Here is a 20,123-nt window from a genome sequence, read left to right on the forward strand (position 1 = left end):
TATCTGACGTGTCAAATAAGCTTATAATTTGTCACATCAAATAATTCTATTATAGAATGTTGTGTGTGATGAATTTGCACGTGCAAGCCACGCGACACCACTGGTATCAGTAGCACTGTCAAAACTGTACAAAAAGTCTGCAAACAAGCACACACTGGCCACGAACGATGTGTTTACAATACCACGTTGGTAGTAAGGCATTATTCGTTCGACCGCAACTTCTGGGGTACCTAGATAGCAACAATACAACCAGCCTGAAAACAGCCTGTTTTGCATGTTATTTTGGCATTAATACGTGTCACATATCAGTTTGCAAACAATGTAAAAAATATATTAAAAATCATTGAGTTAATAAAGCCTCCATAAAAACGCAAACTCTTTTTTGCTTTCTTGAGTAAGGCAGCTCCAAAATGCAGGTGTTTCAGCCTAGCTCAGTGCTTTCTGTTGTAGTGGGGTAGCCAACGGAAAATACAGAGTGTAGGGGTTGGTAATGTTCTTTAGTTGCACCGTGATTGTCTCAGTGTTCTGTCACTCATGGGGACACTACAGCACTGCCAAATCTAAGGGTAGAGCTAAAACATTCAAGCCCCTTGGGTGCTGCCATAGAGTTATTGATCATGTCAACATCATATTTTCAAAATCTTAGCTACAGTCATCATCAAGAATCAAGTCGACAATCTACTGGCAAATCCTTTTTAATCCTTGTCATATGAAGATAAATAATAGATAAAACGTATCGGTGCTCATCGGCTATTGGACATAAATATTACACAACAAGTTGGAAATCGCAAATTCAACAATGAGTGGTTTGGAAGGAATCAGTGGCTAACTGCATTGCAAAGCGATCACTAGCCTGCTATTCAGTGGAATGGGTGTGTGGGCCCAAATCTCGGTTTAAGGGTCTCTTTACCAAGCTTTGTTTAAGGAATCTGAAAGTGCAAATCAATTTGTTATTTTAAAGAATTAGAGAAGTTATGCTGTTACTTATTACATATTTTCACTAGTTAGTAGGTTATGCATATAAACCCTTAACAGATAGAGAGTAACAGTTTGAGGCCCAAAAAAATTCCAGGCCTTACCCTGTCACAGAGCTCCTGCGATCCCCCAGTCGGCTCTTCACAGTGCACAGCATGGAGGACAGTGGAGAGTAGAACCCCTGTCTGGTCCCTCTGGAGCTGGGGTAGGGCCATATTGGCCATCTGCAGGTAGCTCCCCTCCTGGCTCTGTTCCTGGGCCTGGCCCTCCACAATCCTCCCCAGCAGACACAGGTGTAGAAGGAGCAACGTGATGGCCCCAGAAGTGTATGGCCCCAGCTGAGCATCCCATCTCCCTGCTGGGACTCCTGCCACCGACTTAGGGCTGGATGGGGAGATGACAAGGAGGAGAGGAAAGCAGAGTGAAGGATAGAGTGCAGCGAAGAGTTCAGGAAAGACAGAGAGGAAGAAAGATGTTTTATCAGGCAGGGATAGTAGGAGCCAGAAAGACAGACAGAGAAAGAGAGAGTGAGAGAAATGAGTGTTCCTAGCGAGGCCAGAAGCAAGGAGAGAGAATGTGTCCAGGCTGAGGGAGGCATTAATAATGGGCCCACCTGCCTAATCTAGTTCAGGATGGCCGGCAGGAGGGCTGGCAGGGCACCCTTCACCCGAATTAGTCACCACCACACAGGGATGACCAGTCAGCCTAGAGCTCTGGCCCCCCAGTCCTCCAAAACAAAGAAATAAGTGCAAGCAAGTGAGAGAGAACTGGGGACAGGGATAGGGTGTGAGAGGGGGAGAAAAAGAGGGGGACAGGGGAGAGAGCATGGAGGGAAGGGCTTTGAGTTTAAATACAGTAATTGGTCCATATGGACAGAGCCTGCTAGAGTATGTTGGTAATGATACAAGTGCAAAATGGCCAGAGAAACCCGCCCGAGTGGATACCCAAAGCAGTAACTTGTGTAATATTTTGGGGAAAGCGTCCCTCTGTGTGAGCTATTAACTGAGGATCAGACAGACAGATTTTCGAAACTTCTGGCTTCACATCTGAGCAACAACATTCCTCAGAGGGCTACAGAAAATGTTGCAGATTAGAGAGTTAAGCCATATTATAGGAGCACAGAGGCTAGAACTCCTTTATTATTATTAAACCATTATTTATTTAACTAGGCAAGTCAGTTAAGAACAAATCCTTATTTACAATTACGACCTATACCGGCCAAACCCGGACGACGCTGGGCCAATTGTGCGCCGCCCTATGGGACTCCCAATAACAGCTGGTTGTGATACAGCCTGGAATCGAACCAGGGTGTCTGTAGTGATGCCTCTAGCACTGAGATGCAGTGCCTCAGACCACTGCTCCACTCGGGAGCCCGAGCTCTTACTGTATAGAAATTGAAGTTCAAGTAACTTTTTTTTTTTTTAAATCTCCACCTGCTCACAAATGAGTCAGATTACCATTAAACATCTAAACAATAATAATAGCTACAGAATAGCTACAGATGAATCCCACAACATGAGCATAGGAGGAATTCTAATACAGGAAGCCGCATGCTGTGTAACAGTCCCAGATGCCTGTAGCAGCTCCCCAGACATCAACATACAAAGTATTTATGCTGTATGATCCCTGAGTCATCACAGATGAAACGCACAAGTGCATGCACGCCAACGCTACCTCTGAACACTTGCACAAGACTCCAATATCTCTCCAACGTCCTCCCACGCACCATGTACCATGCATGTCAGACAAACCTGAACAATACACACTTCTGTAAAACTCAACTGATATAAAACTGTATACCCGTCCAAAACTACAATTGGAAATAAATGGAACAAAACAAAATCATAAAACATGAAGAGACCTACCTACTGTTGTTCCCTCTCCAGCTTTCAGCAGCTGTAGTATCTAGACCTGTTGTTGTTTTCCTCCTCCGGTGGATGGAGAGGAAGGGTTTATGTTGTTTGGAGGAGAATTCTTGGGCACCCTCTTACTGAGAATTAGTAAGAATTGTGTAATATCTTGAGGATTAGCTGCCAGTGCCACTGCCTTAGATGGCTCCGGTTGCCATGGAGAAACTTGCCTCCTTTCAAATATGAGGGCACTGGGAGCAGCACACCACAGGCTGGGGTTGGGCGAGAGAGAGGGAGAGCGTTGAAGGAGGGGTAGGCAGAGGAGCGTGGAGGGTTGGAGGTGGTCTGGTTGAATGATTGACGCCTGAGAGAGCACTGTTCTGAGAACTGCTCATTCCTGCAAGCTGGAGACCCCCTCTGAGCCACAGAGCAATCAGTAGGCACACTCTGAATATATGTAACAGTATAACCTCTGTCCCTTTCCTCGCCCCTACCTGGGCTTGAACCAGGGACCCTCTGCACACATCGACAACAGCCACCATTGAAGCATCGTTACCCATCGCACCACAAAAGCCGCGGCCCTTGCAGAGCAAGGGGAACAACTACTTCAAGGTCTCAGAGTGAGTGACGTCGCCAATTGAAACGCTATTAGCGTGCACCACCGCTAACTAGCTAGCCATTTCACATCGGTTCCATATACAGCAGTCTGCTGTTATGTAAAGCAGTAATACATTTTATTTGCAGATTAACTTACGTTGCATGTAACTGAATGTAACTGAGAGAGTGACTGAATGACTGACTGATTGACTGACAGACAGACAGATAGACTGGCTAAGTGAGCCAGTGACTGATTGATTGAATGACAGACTGACTGACTGTGTTTGATATAAAGTTTGTTCATATTCTCAGAGGTTGTTACCATAACTGGAGTGTGTCGTTTAGGACCTGCTGACAGTAATGACTGAGTGGGTTTTGAGGCACCGTGTTTCCTTTATGGTGTTGGACAGGGTTGACAGGCTTGGACAGCTTCAATTCCACACTGCTCTCCTTTCTGAGACTCTTTGTGGTGGTCATGGTAACATTAATTTGACCCTTCTACATCTCTTCCTGTTCTAGTAAATACAGTATGTGTAGTAGCCTCTTTAATCTGCGTCATACACGCTAAGAAAAAAAGTTGCAAAAGGGTCCTTTGGCTGTCCCCATAGGAGAACCATTTTTTGTTCAAGATAGAACCCTTTTTTGTGTAGTGATGGAGCTGTGTTTCATTATAGTTGAGGTCCAATTATATAGTTCTTAATACTGTGTGTCATATTAAACCCCTACCTGACCATTTTATTTACATTAACCCCCTAAAAACCTGTTGATTCAGTATGTATTGATTTAGCATGCACTGTAAGTCAGAAGTGTGAGTAAAAGTATAATTCAAAACTTTATTTCTCTCTCTTTTTGGGCATCTATTTACAATATAATTTTGCAAAAACAAAGCAAATTACATTGATTGTATTTTGATCTTCATTTTTACACATCAAACCGATCTGTACAGGACTCAATTAAACTAAATTACAGAAATGGTTTATTTTATATTGTAATGTCGTCAATTCTACATTTTGTGCAGAGGTTGCATTAGCAAAATTTTAGCTGTAAATCTGGACTATATGCTTGACAAATGATGCTGATATGCACGAGTGTTCACTCATTATTTACAGAACAAGAAATTGAACAAAGATTTAGTTGCAGTCTCTCAGTTTGGGTTAGAGTTGGTCAGAGTTGGTAGGCCTGACCACAGCAGCATGCTTGTTGTTCTTGTGCTCCAAAGTTTGTTTTATACCAAAGCTCGTCCTAACAATGTTTTCACCCGTTGGTGGTTCTTGGTGTCTATCATGGCTGTTTCGTTCTGCTCTATGTTGGCCACCAGGCCCTTTGTGTCCACTGTAGTTGTTTGGCGGGTGGGGTTGTTGAAGTACAAGGTGTTGCGGAATATACACTCTCCCAGGACGGGGATAGTAATCCGTTTGCGGAGTAGGACGGCAACGAGTCCTACCACAATGATTATCACCAAGACGACGGCCACAGCGATGTTGTCATATCCATGGGGAGCTTTCTCCACTAGGGGAGCTGGAGGACAGTCAGAAAATCCCAGTGTTATTGGGTGAATTGTTGGTGGGATTGGTTTATTTATAATGTACAGAAAACGGAATAGGGTGAAATTGCCCCTAGATGCTGATCTTGGGTTAGTTTAGCATTTTCCCCAGTAATGGGGAGGGCTCTGTACCCAAGAGCCAGAAAATGGTTGATTTGATTGTCACAACTACAGAATTTGTCACGCTTTACTCTAGCCAATTATATCTGCTATGAGACACCCACCAGCAACTTGTTGCTTCTCTTTTGGTGTGATGACTGCAAAAGAAAGAGATAAAGATGTACAGACAACATAAATGCAAGACAATTCTAAGCAAACATCAACACAGAATAATTTGAATAATGACTCTGATATCATCCCATCTTAAATACCGGACTTTATCTGCTGAGTCCGACTCACCTTTGGCTGTTTTGCAGATGGTATAGTATAGTCCACCACACTGTTGTCAATCCACACCCAGTCACCTGAGCCAAGAACAATGGGTCAAACAGTGGAGGCTCCTCAGAGAAGTAAGGGGAGGACCATCCTCACTGTGAATTTCAGAACAATTTAAATAGTGAAACATTAATAAAGTTATCCTTTTTAGATACAACTATAAATATATTCACTTCACCAAATAATTGATTAAAACACATTGTTTTGCAATGAACGTCTACCAGTAGCCTCAACAGCACTCTGTAGGGTAGCACCATCGTGTAGTTGGAGGACCGTCCTCCCTCTGGGTGCATTGACTTCAATACAAAACCTACGAGGCTCGTGGTTCTCACCCCCTTCTATAGACTTACACGTGGCCAAGACCAAAGAGCTCTCCAAGGATGTCAGGGACAAGATTGTAGACCTACACAAGGCTGGAATGGGCTACAAGACCATCGCCAAGCAGCTTGGTAAGAAGGTGACAACATTTGGTGCGATTATTCGCAAATAGAAGAAACACAAAATAACTGTCAATATCCCTCGGCCTGGGGCTCCATGCAAGATCTCACCTCGTGGGGTTGCAATGATCATGAGAACAGTGAGGAATCAGCCCAGAACTACACGGGAGGATCTTGTCAATGATCTCAAGGCAGCTGGGACCATAGTCACCAAGAAAACAATTGGTAACACACTACGCCGTGAAGGACTGAAATTCTGCAGCGCCCGCAAGGTCCCCCTGCTCAAGAATACATATACATGCCCGTCTGAAGTTTGCCAATGTACATCTGAATGATTCAGACGACAACTGGTGAAAGTGTTGTGGTCAGATGAGACCAAAATGGAGCTCTTTGGCATCAACTCAACTCGCCGTGTTTGGAGGAGGAGGAATGCTGCCTATGACCCCAAGAACACCATCTCCACCTTCAAACATGGAGGTGGAAACATGATTTGGGGGTGTTTTTCTGCTAAGGGGACAGGACAACTTCACCGCATCATTTGACGGGGCCATGTACTGGCAAATCTTGGGTGAGAACCTCCTTCCCTCAACCAAGGCATTGAAAATGGGTCGTGGATGGGTATTCCAGCATGTCAATGACCCAAAACACACGGCCAAGGCAACAAAGGAGTGGCTCAAGAAGAAGCACATTAAGGTCCTGGAGTGGCCTAGCCAGTCTCCAGACCTTAATCCCATAGAAAATCTGTGGAGGGAGCTGAAGGTTCGAGTTGCCAAACGTCAGCCTCGAAACCTTAATGACTTGGAGAAGATCTGCAAAGAGGAGTGGGACAAAATCCCTCCTGAGATGTGTGCAAACCTAGTGGCCAACTACAAGAAACGTCTGACCTCTGTGATTCCCAACAAGGGTTTTGCCACCAAGTACTAAGTCATGTTTTGCAGAGGGGTCAAATACTTATTTCCCTCATTAAAATGCAAATCATTTTATAACATTTTTGACATGCGTTTTTCTGGATTTTTTTGTTGTTATTCTGTCTCTCACTGTTCAAATAAACCTACCATTAAAATTATAGACTGATAATTTCTTTGTAAGTGGGCAAATGTACAAAATCAGCAGGGGATCAAATACTTTTTTCCCCCACTGTACGTTGTAAACTTTCATTCGTAGGCTAGGTTCTAGCAACCTCATGATGGGTATAGGGAACATTTGAGTATCATGTAGTAGCCTAAACTTATTGATGTTACATTGAACTCGGTGAATGGAATATGAATAACAGTCATCCAACATGCTGTAATAGAAATAAGACTAATAAAAAAATATATTGTCCTCCCTCATCTCAAACGGCATCGACCGCCCCTGGGGTCAAACCAATATCCTTTGATAGGGGGGATTCATTGTCATTGAACAACTATTAATAGATAAACAAGGTTCAGAAATTGGGACATAATCTTTGAATTGCAAGAGACAGGTACTTGCACTTTGTTCATTGAAAGTGATTTTGCTAGTTAAAAATGTTTCATATTCGAGGGCACAGGGTTTTTGCTTAAGTAGCCTGCTTAATGTTATGGGTTGTCAGTAAGAGGTACTGATTGGGTTGCAAAATTCCGGTAATAAAAAAAAAAAATGGTTTTCCAGAAATCCTTATTGGGAAAGTTACCAGAATTTTGGAACCATAGATACTGACCTTCGTGGCTCTTGTACATGCGGATCCAGAAGGACTTGGATCCATCCTGCAGTAGCTCAAGGTTCTCCTGGATGAAGCTGGCCTCCAAGGGATCCTCGATACTCACCAGGGATGCTCCTGTTGTCAGAGAACCATGCTCTTATTTCTTATATTCATCATCATCACCATCAATCACTTTGAATATTTTTCATTCAATTCATGAGTTCATCTGCATTCAATTGAAAACATTAGGTATGTCCCAAATGGCACCCCATTCCCTATATACCCACATAAAAAACTACGTAAAAAATACTATAGTATTCACTGTAGTGTTTTTTGCAGACTACAGTGTATACTGTATTATTTACTGTAGTATTTAAAGTTTACTATAGTATACATACTGTAGTAAAAAAAATAGTAGTATATACTCTAGTAATTACTGTAGTATTTTTGCGGAATGTAGTATACTGTATTATTTACTGTACTGTTTTTGGGTACATTACAGTAGTATTTACTAAAGTGTTTTAGTTTTATTATCTTTGACAAAGAAGTGAAGGTCTTCCTCCTTAAGGAAACCTACTGGAGAAATACTAAAAAAGCAAATTTTCCATAACTTCTAGGTAGGACTGGGTTCTGAACAGAGAGTTCAGAGCTTCTGCTCTTTCCTATAACCTGTAGGGGCGACTATGAACTTTGGGACTTGTAGGGACATCTCAGGGCTTCATGTCCCCTTCTATCCCTCTTCTCCATGTATCTGTTTAGTGAAGGTCAGGTTTGGCAAGGTACAAGGGTGAGGGGGGTGTGGAGTTCAAATTCTTTCTTCCTCAACTTGATTTGGTTAAAACCAACTTTAATGTACTTAAAATGTAAAGAAGTGTATATATATATTATATATACACTGCTCAAAAAAATAAAGGGAACACTTAAACAACACATCCTAGATCTGAATGAAATAAATAATCTTATTAAATACTTTTTTCTTTACATAGTTGAATGTGCTGACAACAAAATCACACAAAAATAATCAATGGAAATCCAATTTATCAACCCATGGAGGTCTGGATTTGGAGTCACACTCAAAATTAAAGTGGAAACCAACACTACAGGCTGATCCAACTTTGATGTAATGTCCTTAAAACAAGTCAAAATGAGGCTCAGTAGTGTGTGTGGCCTCCACGTGCCTGTATGACCTCCCTAAAACGCCTGGGCATGCTCCTGATGAGGTGGCGGATGGTCTCCTGAGGGATCTCCTCCCAGACCTGGACTAAGGCATCCGCCAACTTCTGGACAGTCTGTGGTGCAACGTGGCGTTGGTGGATGGAGCGAGACATGATGTCCCAGATGTGCTCAATTGGATTCAGGTCTGGGGAACGGGCGGGCCAGTCCATAGCATCAATGCCTTCCTCTTGCAGGAACTTCTGACACACTCCAACCACATGAGGTCTAGCATTGTCTTGCATTAGGAGGAACCCAGGGCCAACTGCACCAGCATATGGTCTCACAAGGGGTCTGAGGATCTCATCTCGGTACCTAATGGCAGTCAGGCTACCTCTGGCGAGCACATGGAGGGCTGTGCGGCCCCCCAAAGAAATGCCACCCCACATCATGACTGACCCACCGCCAAACCGGTCATGCTGGAGGATGTTGCAGGCAGCAGAGCGTTCTCCACGGCGTCTCCAGACTCTGTCACGTCTGTCACGTGCTCAGTGTGAACCTGCTTTCATCTGTGAAGAGCACAGGGCGCCAGTGGCAAATTTGCCAATCTTGGTGTTCTCTGGCAAATGCCAAACGTCCTGCACGGTGTTGGGCTGTAAGCACAACCCCCACCTGTGGACGTCGGGCCCTCATACCACCCTTATGGAGTCTGTTTCTGACCGTTTGAGCAGACACATGCACATTTGTGGCCTGCTGGAGGTCATTTTGCAGGACTCTGGCAGTGCTCCTCCTGCTCCTCCTTGCACAAAGGCGGAGGTAGCGGTCCTGCTGCTGGGTTGTTGCCCTCCTATGGCCTCCTCCGCGTCTCCTGATGTACTGGCCTGTCTCCTGGTAGCGCCTCCATGCTCTGGACACTACGCTGACAGACACAGCAAACCTTCTTGCCACAGCTCGCATTGATGTGCCATCCTGGATGAGCTGCACTACCTGAGCCACTTGTGTGGGATGTAGACTCTGTCTCATGCTACCACTAGAGTGAAAGCACCGCCAGCATTCAAAAGTGACCAAAACATCAGCCAGGAAGCATAGGAACTGAGAAGTGGTCTGTGGTCTCCACCTGCAGAACCACTCCTTTATTGGGGGTGTCTTGCTTATTGCCTATAATTTCCACCTGTTGTCTATTCCATTTGCACAACAGCATGTGAAATTTATTGTCAATCAGTGTTGCTTCCTAAGTGGACAGTTTAATTTCACAGAAGTGTGATTGACTTGGAGTTACATTGTGTTGTTTAAGTGTTCCCTTTATTTTTTGAGCAGTATATATTAATGAAGTCGGAAGTTTACATACACTTAGGTTGGAGTCATTAAAACTCGTTTTTCAACCCCTCCACAAATGTCTTGTTAACAAACTATAGTTTTGGGAAGTCAGTTAGGACATCTACTTCGTGCATGACACAAGTCATTTTTCCAACAATTGTTTACAGACAGATAATCTCACTTGATTGACTATCACAATTCCAGTGGGTCAGAAGTTTACGTACACTAAGTTGACTGTGCCTTTAAACAGCTTGGAAAATTCCAGAAAATGATGTCATGGCTTTAGAAGCTTCTGATCGGCTAATTGCATCGTTTGAGTCAATTGGAGGTGTACCAAGGCCTACCTTCAAACTCAGTGCCTCTTTGCTTGACATCATGGGAAAATCAAAAGAAATCAGCCAAGACCTCAGAAAAAGAATTGTAGACCTCCACAAGTCTGGTTCATCCTTGGGAGCAATTTGCAAACAGCTACAGGTACCACGTTCATCTGTACAAACAATAGTACGCAAGTATAAACACCTTGGGACCATGCAGCCGTCATACCGTTCAGGAAGGAGATGCGTTCTGTCTCCTAGAGATGAACGTACTTTGGTGCGAAAAGTGCAAATCAATCCCAGAAAAACAGCAAAGTACCTTGTGAAGATGCTGGAGGAAACGGGTCCAAAAATATCTATATCCACAGTAAAACGACTACTATATCGACATAACCTGAAAGGCCGCTCAGCAAGGAAGAAGCCACTGCTCCAAAACCTCCATAAAAAAAGCCAGACTACGGTTTGCAACTGCACATGGGGACAAAGATTGTACTTTTTGGAGAAATGTCCTCTGGTCTGAAGAAACAAAAATAGAACTGTTTGACCATAATGACCATCTTTATGTTTGGAGGAAAAAGGGGGAGGCTTGCAAGCCGAAGAACAACATCCCAACTGTGAAGAACGGGGGTGGCAGCATTGTGTTATTGGGGTGCTTTGCTGCAGGAGGGACTGGTGCACTTCACTAAATAGATGGCATGAGGCAGGAAAAGTACGTGGATATATTGAATCAACATCTCAAGACATCAGTCAGGAAGTTAAAGCTTGGTCGCGAATGGGTCTTCCAAATGGACAATGACCCCAAGCATACTTCCAAAGTTGTGGCAAAATGGCTTAAGGACAACAAAGTCAAGGTATTAACAGTGGTCATGGCAGTCTTCATCCTGTGATGTAGTGGTAACAAAATAGATGTGTAACCTCTGATCGCCAGTCGCACTGAAGAAAGCAACACTTCCTATACTTTCAATGCATTGACTAGGACAACAACGTCAAGCTATTGGAGTGGCCATCTCAAAGCCCTGACCTCAATCCTATAGAAAATTTGTGGGCAGAACTGAAAAAGCATGACTCAGTTACACCAAATAAATAAAAGCTGAAATAAATCATTCTCCCTACTATTATTCTGACATTTCACATTCTTAAAATAAAGTGGTGATCCTAACTGACCTAAGACAGGGAATTTTTACTAGGATTAAATGTTAGGAATTGTGAAAAACTGAGTTTAAATGTATTTGTCTAAGGTATATGCAAACTTCTGACTTCAACTGTGTATATATATATATATATATATACACACAGTTAAAGTCGGAAGTTTGCATATACCTTAGACAAATACATTTAAACTCAGTTTTTCACATATATATATATACACATCTACAGTGGTAAGAAAAAGTATGTGATCCCTTTGGAATTACCTGGATTTCTGCATAAATTGTCAGAAAATGTGATCTGACCTTCATCTAAGTCACAACAATAGACACACACAGTGTGCTGAAACTAATAACACACAAATTATTGTATTTGTCTCGTCTATATTGAATACATAATACAAAAATTCACGGTGTAGGTTGGGAAAAGTATGTGAATCCATAGGCTAATGACTTCTCCAAAAGCTCATTGGAGTCAGGAGTCAGCTAACCTGGAGTCCAATCAATGAGATGAGATTGGAGATGTTGGTTAGAGTTGCCCTACCCTATAAAAAACACTCACAAAATGTGAGTTTGCTATTCACAAGAAGCATTGCCTGATGTGAATCATGCCAAGAACAAATGAGATCTCAGAAGACCTAAGATTAAGAATTGTTGACTAGCTGGGAAGGGTTACAAAAGTATCTCTAAAAGCCTTGATGTTCATCAGTCCACGGTAAGACAAATTGTCTATAACTGGAGAAAGTTCAGCACTGTTGCTACTCTCCCTAGGACTGACCGTCCTGCAAAAATGACTGCTAAAGCACAGCACATAATGCTCAATGAGGTTAAGAAGAATCCTAGAGTGTCAGCTAAAGACTTACAGAAATCATGGAACATGCTAACATCTCTGTTGATGAGTCTACGATACGTAAAACACTAAACAAGAATGATGTGCATGGGAGGACACCACGAAATAAGCCACTGCTGTCCAAAAAAAAAACATTTCTGCACGTCTGAAGTTTGCAAAAGTGCACCTAGATGTTCCACAGCGCTACTGGCAAAACATTCTGTAGACAGATTAAACCTAAATTGAGTTGTTTGGAAGGAACACATAACACTACAGTATGTGTGGAGAAAAAAGGCATAGCACACCAACATCAAAACCTCATCCCAGCTGTAAAGTATGGTGGAGGGAGCATCATGGTTTGGGGCCGCTATGCTGCCTCAGGACCTGGACAGCTTGCTATCATCGATGGAAAAATAAATTCCCAAGTTGATCAAGACTTTTTGCAGGAGAATGTAAGGCTATCTGTCCGCCAATTGAAGGTCAACATAACTTGGGTGATGCAACAGGACAACGACCCAAAACACAGAAGTAAATCAACAACAGAATGGCTTCAACAGAAGAAAATATACTCATTCTGCAGTGGCCCAGTCAGAGTCCTGACCTCAACTCGATTAAGATGCAGTGGCATGACCTCAAGAGAGCGGTTCACACCAGACATCACAAGAATATTGCTGAACTGAAACAGTTTTGTAAAGAGGAATGGTCCAAAATTCCTCCTGACCGTTGTGCAGGTCTGATCCGCAACTACATCAAATGTTTGTTTGAGGTTATTGCTTCCAAAGGAGGGTCAACCAGTTATTACATCCAAGGGTTCACATACTTTTTCCACCCTGCACTGTGAATGTTTACACGGTGTGTTCAATAAAGACATGAAAACGTATAATTGTTTGTGAGTTATTAGTTTAAGCAGACTGTGTTTGTCTATTGTTGTGACCAATTTAAGCAGAAATCCAGGTAATTCCAAAGGGTTCACATACTTTTTCTTGCCACTGTATATACAGTACCAGTCAAAGGTTTGGACACACCTGCTCATTCCAGGATTTTTCTTTATTTTTACTATTTTCTACATTGTAGAATAATAGTGAAGACATCAAACTATGAAATAACACATATGGAATCATGTAGGAGGAGGTGTGATGGTGTGGGGGTGCTTTGCTGGTGACACTGTCAGTGATTTATTTAGAATTCAAGGCACACTTAAACAGCATGGCTACCACAGCATTATGCAGCGATACCCCATCCCATCTGGTTTGTACTTAGTGGGACTATCATTTGTTTTTCAAACAGAACAATGGCCCAACACACGTCCAGGCTGTGTAAGGGCTATTTGACCAAGAAGAAGAGTGATGGAGTGCTGCATCAGATGACCAGGCCTCTACAATCCCCCGACATCAACCAAATTGAGATGGTTTGAGATGAGTCGGACTGCAGAGTGAAGGAAAAGCAGACAAGTGCACAGCATATGTGGGAACTCCTTCAAGACTGTTGGAAAAGCATTCTAGGTGAAGCTGGTTGAGAGAATGCCAAAAGTGTTTAAAGCTGTCATCAAGGCAAAGGGGGGCTCTTTGAAGAATCTCAAATATAAAATATATTTTGATTTGTTTAACACTTTTTTTGGTTGCTATATTATATGTGTTATTTCATAGTTTTGATGTGTTCACTATTATTCTACAATATAAAAAATAATAAAAATAAACAAAAACCCATGAATGAGTAGCTGTTCTAAAACTTTTGACCGGTAGTGTACGTAGAAGAAAATAGACAATTGAAGAAGATAAAAAAATCTTCAGACTAAAGAAAGCGGCAGATCTTTGCAAGCGTAAACTTGTGTCCAATCTTTTTACTATTACAGGCCACCTACAGACAGGCCGGTAACACACGCATATAAATGCAGTCATACACAGTTCATGCTCACGTGAAATCATATCATAAAACAGATGTCTTTTTTTCTCAGATTTTCAATTTTTTTTAATTAATTTTTACACCCAAAAATATGTTTCATTTGTACAAACTCACGCTTTGTTTTAAATTTGTGGATATGATAACCTAGCAAGGGAAAAAATCTGGGATGTATAACAACATTGATGTATATTCTTACACAATTCACTGCACTTTATGGTAATAGAATAGAAACATCATATATTATCTGTTATCAAATCTGTAAGTGACATGACAGGTTCTTTACATTCTCAAAGTGCCATGGTTCAGGTTGGGGACAAGGGGCAAGGGGAGTAGGGGGGTAAAAAAAACAACGTTGAACAAAGAGGAATTAAGATAACACTAAGACAACACATAGTCCTCTGACAGTCAATGTCCTCCATCCCCTTTATGGGAACAAATTGCCAAAGAGTTCCCTTTTAGCCTGCAAAAAGCACCACAGTGTCATCCTGTCCCTCCTTTAATCAGAATCATCATTATGATATGGATCAATCTCTCTTTGCTGTGCTGAACACAGGAATCCACTCCAATTCTTCTCATCGCTGTGTGAGTCAGTTGTTGTTTTGGTTTGGTGTCTCTGTTATGAAGTCCATTTCCACTGGGCACAGACGTAATTTCAACGTCTAGTTTTGATTAACTTTTGATTGAGTTGTGAATTCAATGTGAAATCAACAAAAAATATCACCATGACATTGGATTTAGGTAAAAAAAAAGCTAAAAACAAATAAATAAATTCCCTTATGTTGATGACAACATCATCACATTTTTTGGGGGGGTTGAAATGATGTGGAAACCAGTTTTTGCCCAGTGAGTTGTAGTCCATTGTTTTTTCTCATCCTTGGCTGGCGACTCAGATCAGAACATCCTCTCGGTGTTGAAGACCCTCAGCTTGGTCATAAAGTTGAAGTAGATGAAGGCCAGGCAGACGAGCAGGTTCTTCATCAGGTAGAGGAGGGGCGTGACAAAGCCGAAGAAGGCGATGAGGCCGATACGCACAAACAGGAAGGGCAGATCCTGCAAGGCCACACCTAGTGATGATAGCAGGGGACTGTGGGGCATGACCACCAGCCGCAGGCATGACAGGTAGCTGAAGATGTAGATAGGGAACACCCAGCCTGAGTAGTAGACCGCTGGGTGCCCAGCCACCCTCACCATCTCCACTGTGTCCATCCAGAACAGAAAGCTGTCCACAAATACCTCGGCTCGGGCATCGCTGGCACACAGGAAGTGCAGTGGCCCTGTGTAGGCGTATGGTGAGACGCCACGGTCCACCGACGTGCTGACAGAGTGTGCCGAACGTGCCGAGCGTGCCGAGCGTGAACTCAGGCCTGAGATGCTAAACTGTCTCCCTGGTATCTGGTTACCTGACATCCCCTGGAAAGTCCCATTGGCCTCTGGTCGAGAGGCCGCCCCGTTCTGGTCCTGCCCATTTGGACCACCAGGTTGCCCTGGTTGTGCAGGTTGCCCGGGCACAGCTAGCATTACAGGTGATGCAGGGTTTGCTGGGTTTACTGGTGTCACTGGGGTTCCACGTAGGTGCTCCACGTGTGTGAGGACAGTGGAAGGGATCTCAGCATCTCGGTCCAATTCATTAGCTGGATGGAAAGACAACAGCACATGAGTATGTTAGCCGTGAATGAATGACGCAGATCAGAACATCTCATTATGGCACAAACATGCACACCACACAGCCCAACAGTGTAGAACACAGGACAACACAGCGATTGTCTCTCTGGGCTCTATAGGCACTATATTTTACCATAATACAATAGCATTTGTGATCAGTGGAAAAGGACAGGATCTGGTTATTTCCTCGAATAAAGGGATTCCAAGAAAGTGACAGCCGTCCTTAGAACATGTCATGGTTTTTGCCAATTCAACACTGTGTTATGAAAAATCAATTGGGGGGTCGTACAGAGAATTTCCTGTTCATCTCCTGAGATACATACTATATCTCTTGATAGAACATATCCCCCGACACTATTGTTGTCGTAATGAAATGACACTAGGTCCAGCTGCATGTGACAGAGGTTGCGCTCAGTGAGTTGGCAGAGGATCGGGTAGTATTCAGACTACAGTAGCTAGCTAGTGTTCAGTTAAACGTGTGTGTGGAACACAGAGCTTTGCATTCTCACCGTGTCCAGTGAGTCGACAGTGGCGGATCCTCTCCAGGATATCGATGCAGATGAGGGAGAAGAGCATCAGCGACACGGGAAGCTCTGCGAACGTGTCCTGTCTTATACTGTTATTGATCTGCACCTGAGAGAAAACAAGGATCAAAACCAATCTGTGATTTGAATCAGATGACATTGACATTTTAGCAGACTCTTATCCAGAGCAACTTACAGTTAGTGCATTTATCTTACAATAGCTAGGTGGGACAACCACATCAGTCATAGTAAGAAAATTCTTCCTCAATAAAGTAGCTATCATTACAATTTCTAGCCCTGATTGTGATCTAATGAAACGGTCATGTGCCAGTCCTGTGACAGTCCTGTGCCAGCTTGGCTTCCCATCCAAACCTTCTCCAAATACTACATGGCACCCTATGAGTGCTATATACCCTCTGTGATACTGGGTAAGTGGGCTAATCACTTAGCTCTCGTATGTGCTTAACCCAGGACTACTTGCCTACAGGACACAGAACAAAAGAGACTGGGAGTCATCTGAGCCTAATTTATAGCTTCTCTTATGTGAAAGAGAGTAGATAAGCCAAGGTCCTGAGGTCACCCCTGGATCTTCAGGAACCTCTAGAAAGTGGGCTCATAGGAGGTGGGCTCTTCACAGACAGGAAGTGGGAAAGTGCCAGATGGACAGCTGGGACAGGAAGAGGAACTCAGCTGCTTATCAGTAGCCCCTTGGCCATAGGGCTGTAGATTGCTCCCCTGAGAACCTACATGTTCCTCTCAACTAGGTTTTCCAGCCAATAGTGTCAAAAATAGGTCCATTACCCTAGGCTTTGATCAACACAGTGTACACTAGTGGCACCTGCTGGTAAAAATAATTTAGAGCAGCCAAAGGATTATTTACGACGTCCCACACCCTGTGTAGCCTGTACGCAGTATAGCCTTTTTGTCGTCTACCAAACCAATGGTTGTTCGATGAAACGAGGCTCCGGACGTCATTAATCACGTGCTTCTGATAAAGTAATACAGGAATCAGCACACTGCTTCGAAGTACATTGCTTAGCAATTTCGACGTATGCCTCGAAGCTCCGGGATCAAACATACTATCACTAGTCTCAACTCATCAACTTTACCCCCTCCTCTCTCCTAAGACCCCTGCTAGGACACCACACTTCAAATAACTTCATTATCCCGTGGTTATGTCATGATGGTACACTCAGGTTTTTTTCTTATAGATTTGTCCCTAAAGGGGTACAAATGCTTGTCACTGGGTTGGTACCCTGTAGTACGCCCTTTGTACCTTTAGTTATAGATACATAATTGTACCCCAGTTCATACCTTTCTTACGTACAGTCCACAGGTACAAAAGCATGCTTTTAGAAAAGGAAAAATGTGCCTTTATAGGGAACCACCACAGTGACAAAGCCAATTGTTCCTTTAAAGTAGCAAAAGTGTACCTCTCACGGGTGGCCAAAAAATAACTAACTGAAAACCACGCCCACACTAAGCCATGCCTCCAATATCATTTACTGGTGTGCCTTGCCTTTTCGAGTGAGTAGTAGAGTTACCACCCATGACTGTATTTGTTAGTAACAGAGACATGATTGTTCAATTAATTCATTTTTAGTCCTGTGACCTTCACCAAGTGAGTTCCTAGATCAATGTTATCATTAAAATTAAACTAATTTGACCCTTATACAGTGGTGTGAACCTCATAGTTTACATGCCACATGGTGGGTACAATATGTACTTTTCTTCAATACATTGCTTTTATGGTAAGCAAAGGTACAGATCAGTACCATCAAGAGTTAATGGTACACAAAATACGTTTGTACCCTGGGAAACAGAAATTTACCTTCACCGTACGTTGAGAGTAAGAGTGTCATGATTGTACATTTATGTTCAAAATATTGGGTACAAAAATGTACCATTATACTCTTTATCACACAGTACCCTAAAAGGTACCGTACAGTACCTTGTAAGATCATACTGTGTGTGTACCTCTGAAGGTACATTATGTGTATTTTGATGTACTTATACTCCAGGGAACAATATTGTACCCTTAATTCTAAGAGTGTAGACGATAGTCTGCATCGTGCTCAGTAGGGTTCGATATGCATGGAATCATCTAGACTGATTCGCACCTGGTACATCAAGTGAGTGGACTGGAACTAATCAAAAGCATAATTAATCTATGAATTAACTACCAGGGGTACCAGGAAACAAGCAATAATGTAGACCTCAAGGCCTGGATGTGAATACCTCTGAGTTAGAATGTCTCTCTGTAAGTGTCACTCTCATTTCAGAGGTAACCAACAGGTTGAGTGTCAAAGGTTCACCTACAACGGTGAATCGTCAGGTCACGGAAACATAGACACACTGAGACGAGCATAAACAAATGATGTATAACACCAGGGTCACATGGTTTACCTCTGAGCTGGCGATGAGAAAGGCAAAGCAGGGTAATGTGGAGAGGATCACATAGACCAGGGCCACTGGCCTCCTGAGAGAGGGAGAAGGAAAGAGAGAAAGGAGCGATAGTTATAGGCTAGACGTTATGAAAAAGGAAAATATCAATGCATTTGGAAATGCTCAATGTTGGCATGATAGACGTGGCCCAGCTACAGCCAAACCAATTGCAGGCCAGTTGAGTCAGACACAGCACAGGTACCGGTCAGGTTCATGCCACACAGACCAGACAACCATTGCTACACTGCAAGGCTCAGGTCCAGAAAACACTGTGCTGTTATATTAAAAATCAAATCACATTGTATTTGTCACATACGCCGAATACAACAGGTGTAGACCTTACAGTGAAATGCTTACAGAAAATACAGATACAGCTCAGACAGCTCCTAGCATAGATTTCCAGCTAGGTGGCAGAACAAACAGACCAGAAAGACACTAACCATTTCTTCCTGCCGACAAGAAACTTCTTATTTGTGAACACCATGTACTTCATGGGCACCCAGACCAGCAGGGCTGTGGAGGTGACATAGGCGATGGAGGAGGCCACGATGAGCCAGTAGGCAGTGCTGGCATCGCCAGGAGGCTGCGCCATGCTCTTGACCCGCGCCACGATGAGGGCGAACCTTTGCATGACGATGAAGAGCGGCACGCACAGGCCTACAAACTGCAGCACCTCGCACAGGGCGAACTTCAGCGTCCTCCCCGAGGCCATGCTGTGGCAGCCCCTGCGCTGGCTAGCCCTCAGAGGGAGGGAGGGAGAGAGGGGGCTGTTGTCCGCAGTGAGGCGACCCCTGTCCCTCTGAGGGCTAGTCAGGCCTGAGCCTGTTGCATTGTCTGTGTCCACTAGCATTTTCCACACGCCACAGCTCCCGCTCGCTGTTCTGCCGTTTGCTTACACTGCACTAGGCATTGTGTACCTTTATCGCCGCAGTCATGACGGTGTGATGTGACTGCCCCGCTAACCTCTTTATATATGAATGTTACAAACAATTTGTCTCTCTCTCTCTAGCCCTTCAAGGGTACTATATTTCAGTAGGAGTGTGACACCTGGGAAGAGATGTGAAACCTAGAGGAAAATATACCTATGGAGCAGAATCGTCAAGGACCACGCCAAACACTTGCAGTCCCATGTTATTTAAAGGAGCAGTGAGAGAGCACACTCTTTTTAGCATTTGGCTGTCCTGTGAGTTGCATGTTCATTCTGCCATGACTACACATCCCCATCTAGTGGTACTCTGCAACACTCTGCCAGCAGTGTGGCACAACAGTGTTGGACTGCAACCAAAAGCCATGAAGCAGATGTAGAGATTATGTATCCCCTTCCAGACCAGAC

The 20,123-nt window shown here is 43.5% G+C and overlaps 1 protein-coding gene and 1 non-coding gene across 2 annotated transcripts; both read right to left on the reverse strand.

The window, feature by feature from the left end:
• Window positions 1-8,049: 8,049 nt before the first annotated feature.
• On the reverse strand, window positions 8,050-8,105 carry LOC123729058 (U7 small nuclear RNA). The gene has a single exon (XR_006760841.1). It is a non-coding gene; the product is annotated as a U7 small nuclear RNA (small nuclear RNA).
• Window positions 8,106-14,276: 6,171 nt separating this feature from the next.
• On the reverse strand, window positions 14,277-19,827 carry LOC106578723 (transmembrane protein 236). Its single transcript, XM_014157850.3, has 4 exons — window positions 19,231-19,827; window positions 18,752-18,824; window positions 16,331-16,454; window positions 14,277-15,790 (listed from the first exon to the last, which is right to left on the reverse strand). The coding sequence occupies exons 1-4, from the start codon at window positions 19,638-19,640 to the stop codon at window positions 15,051-15,053; spliced, it is 1,347 nt and encodes a 448-aa protein (XP_014013325.2). The 5' UTR covers window positions 19,641-19,827; the 3' UTR covers window positions 14,277-15,050.
• Between the last annotated feature and the right edge of the window lie 296 nt (window positions 19,828-20,123).

Source organism: Salmo salar, chromosome 19 (assembly GCF_965601325.2).
Source record: "Salmo salar chromosome 19, fSalSal1, whole genome shotgun sequence".
Lineage (NCBI taxonomy): Eukaryota > Metazoa > Chordata > Actinopteri > Salmoniformes > Salmonidae > Salmo > Salmo salar.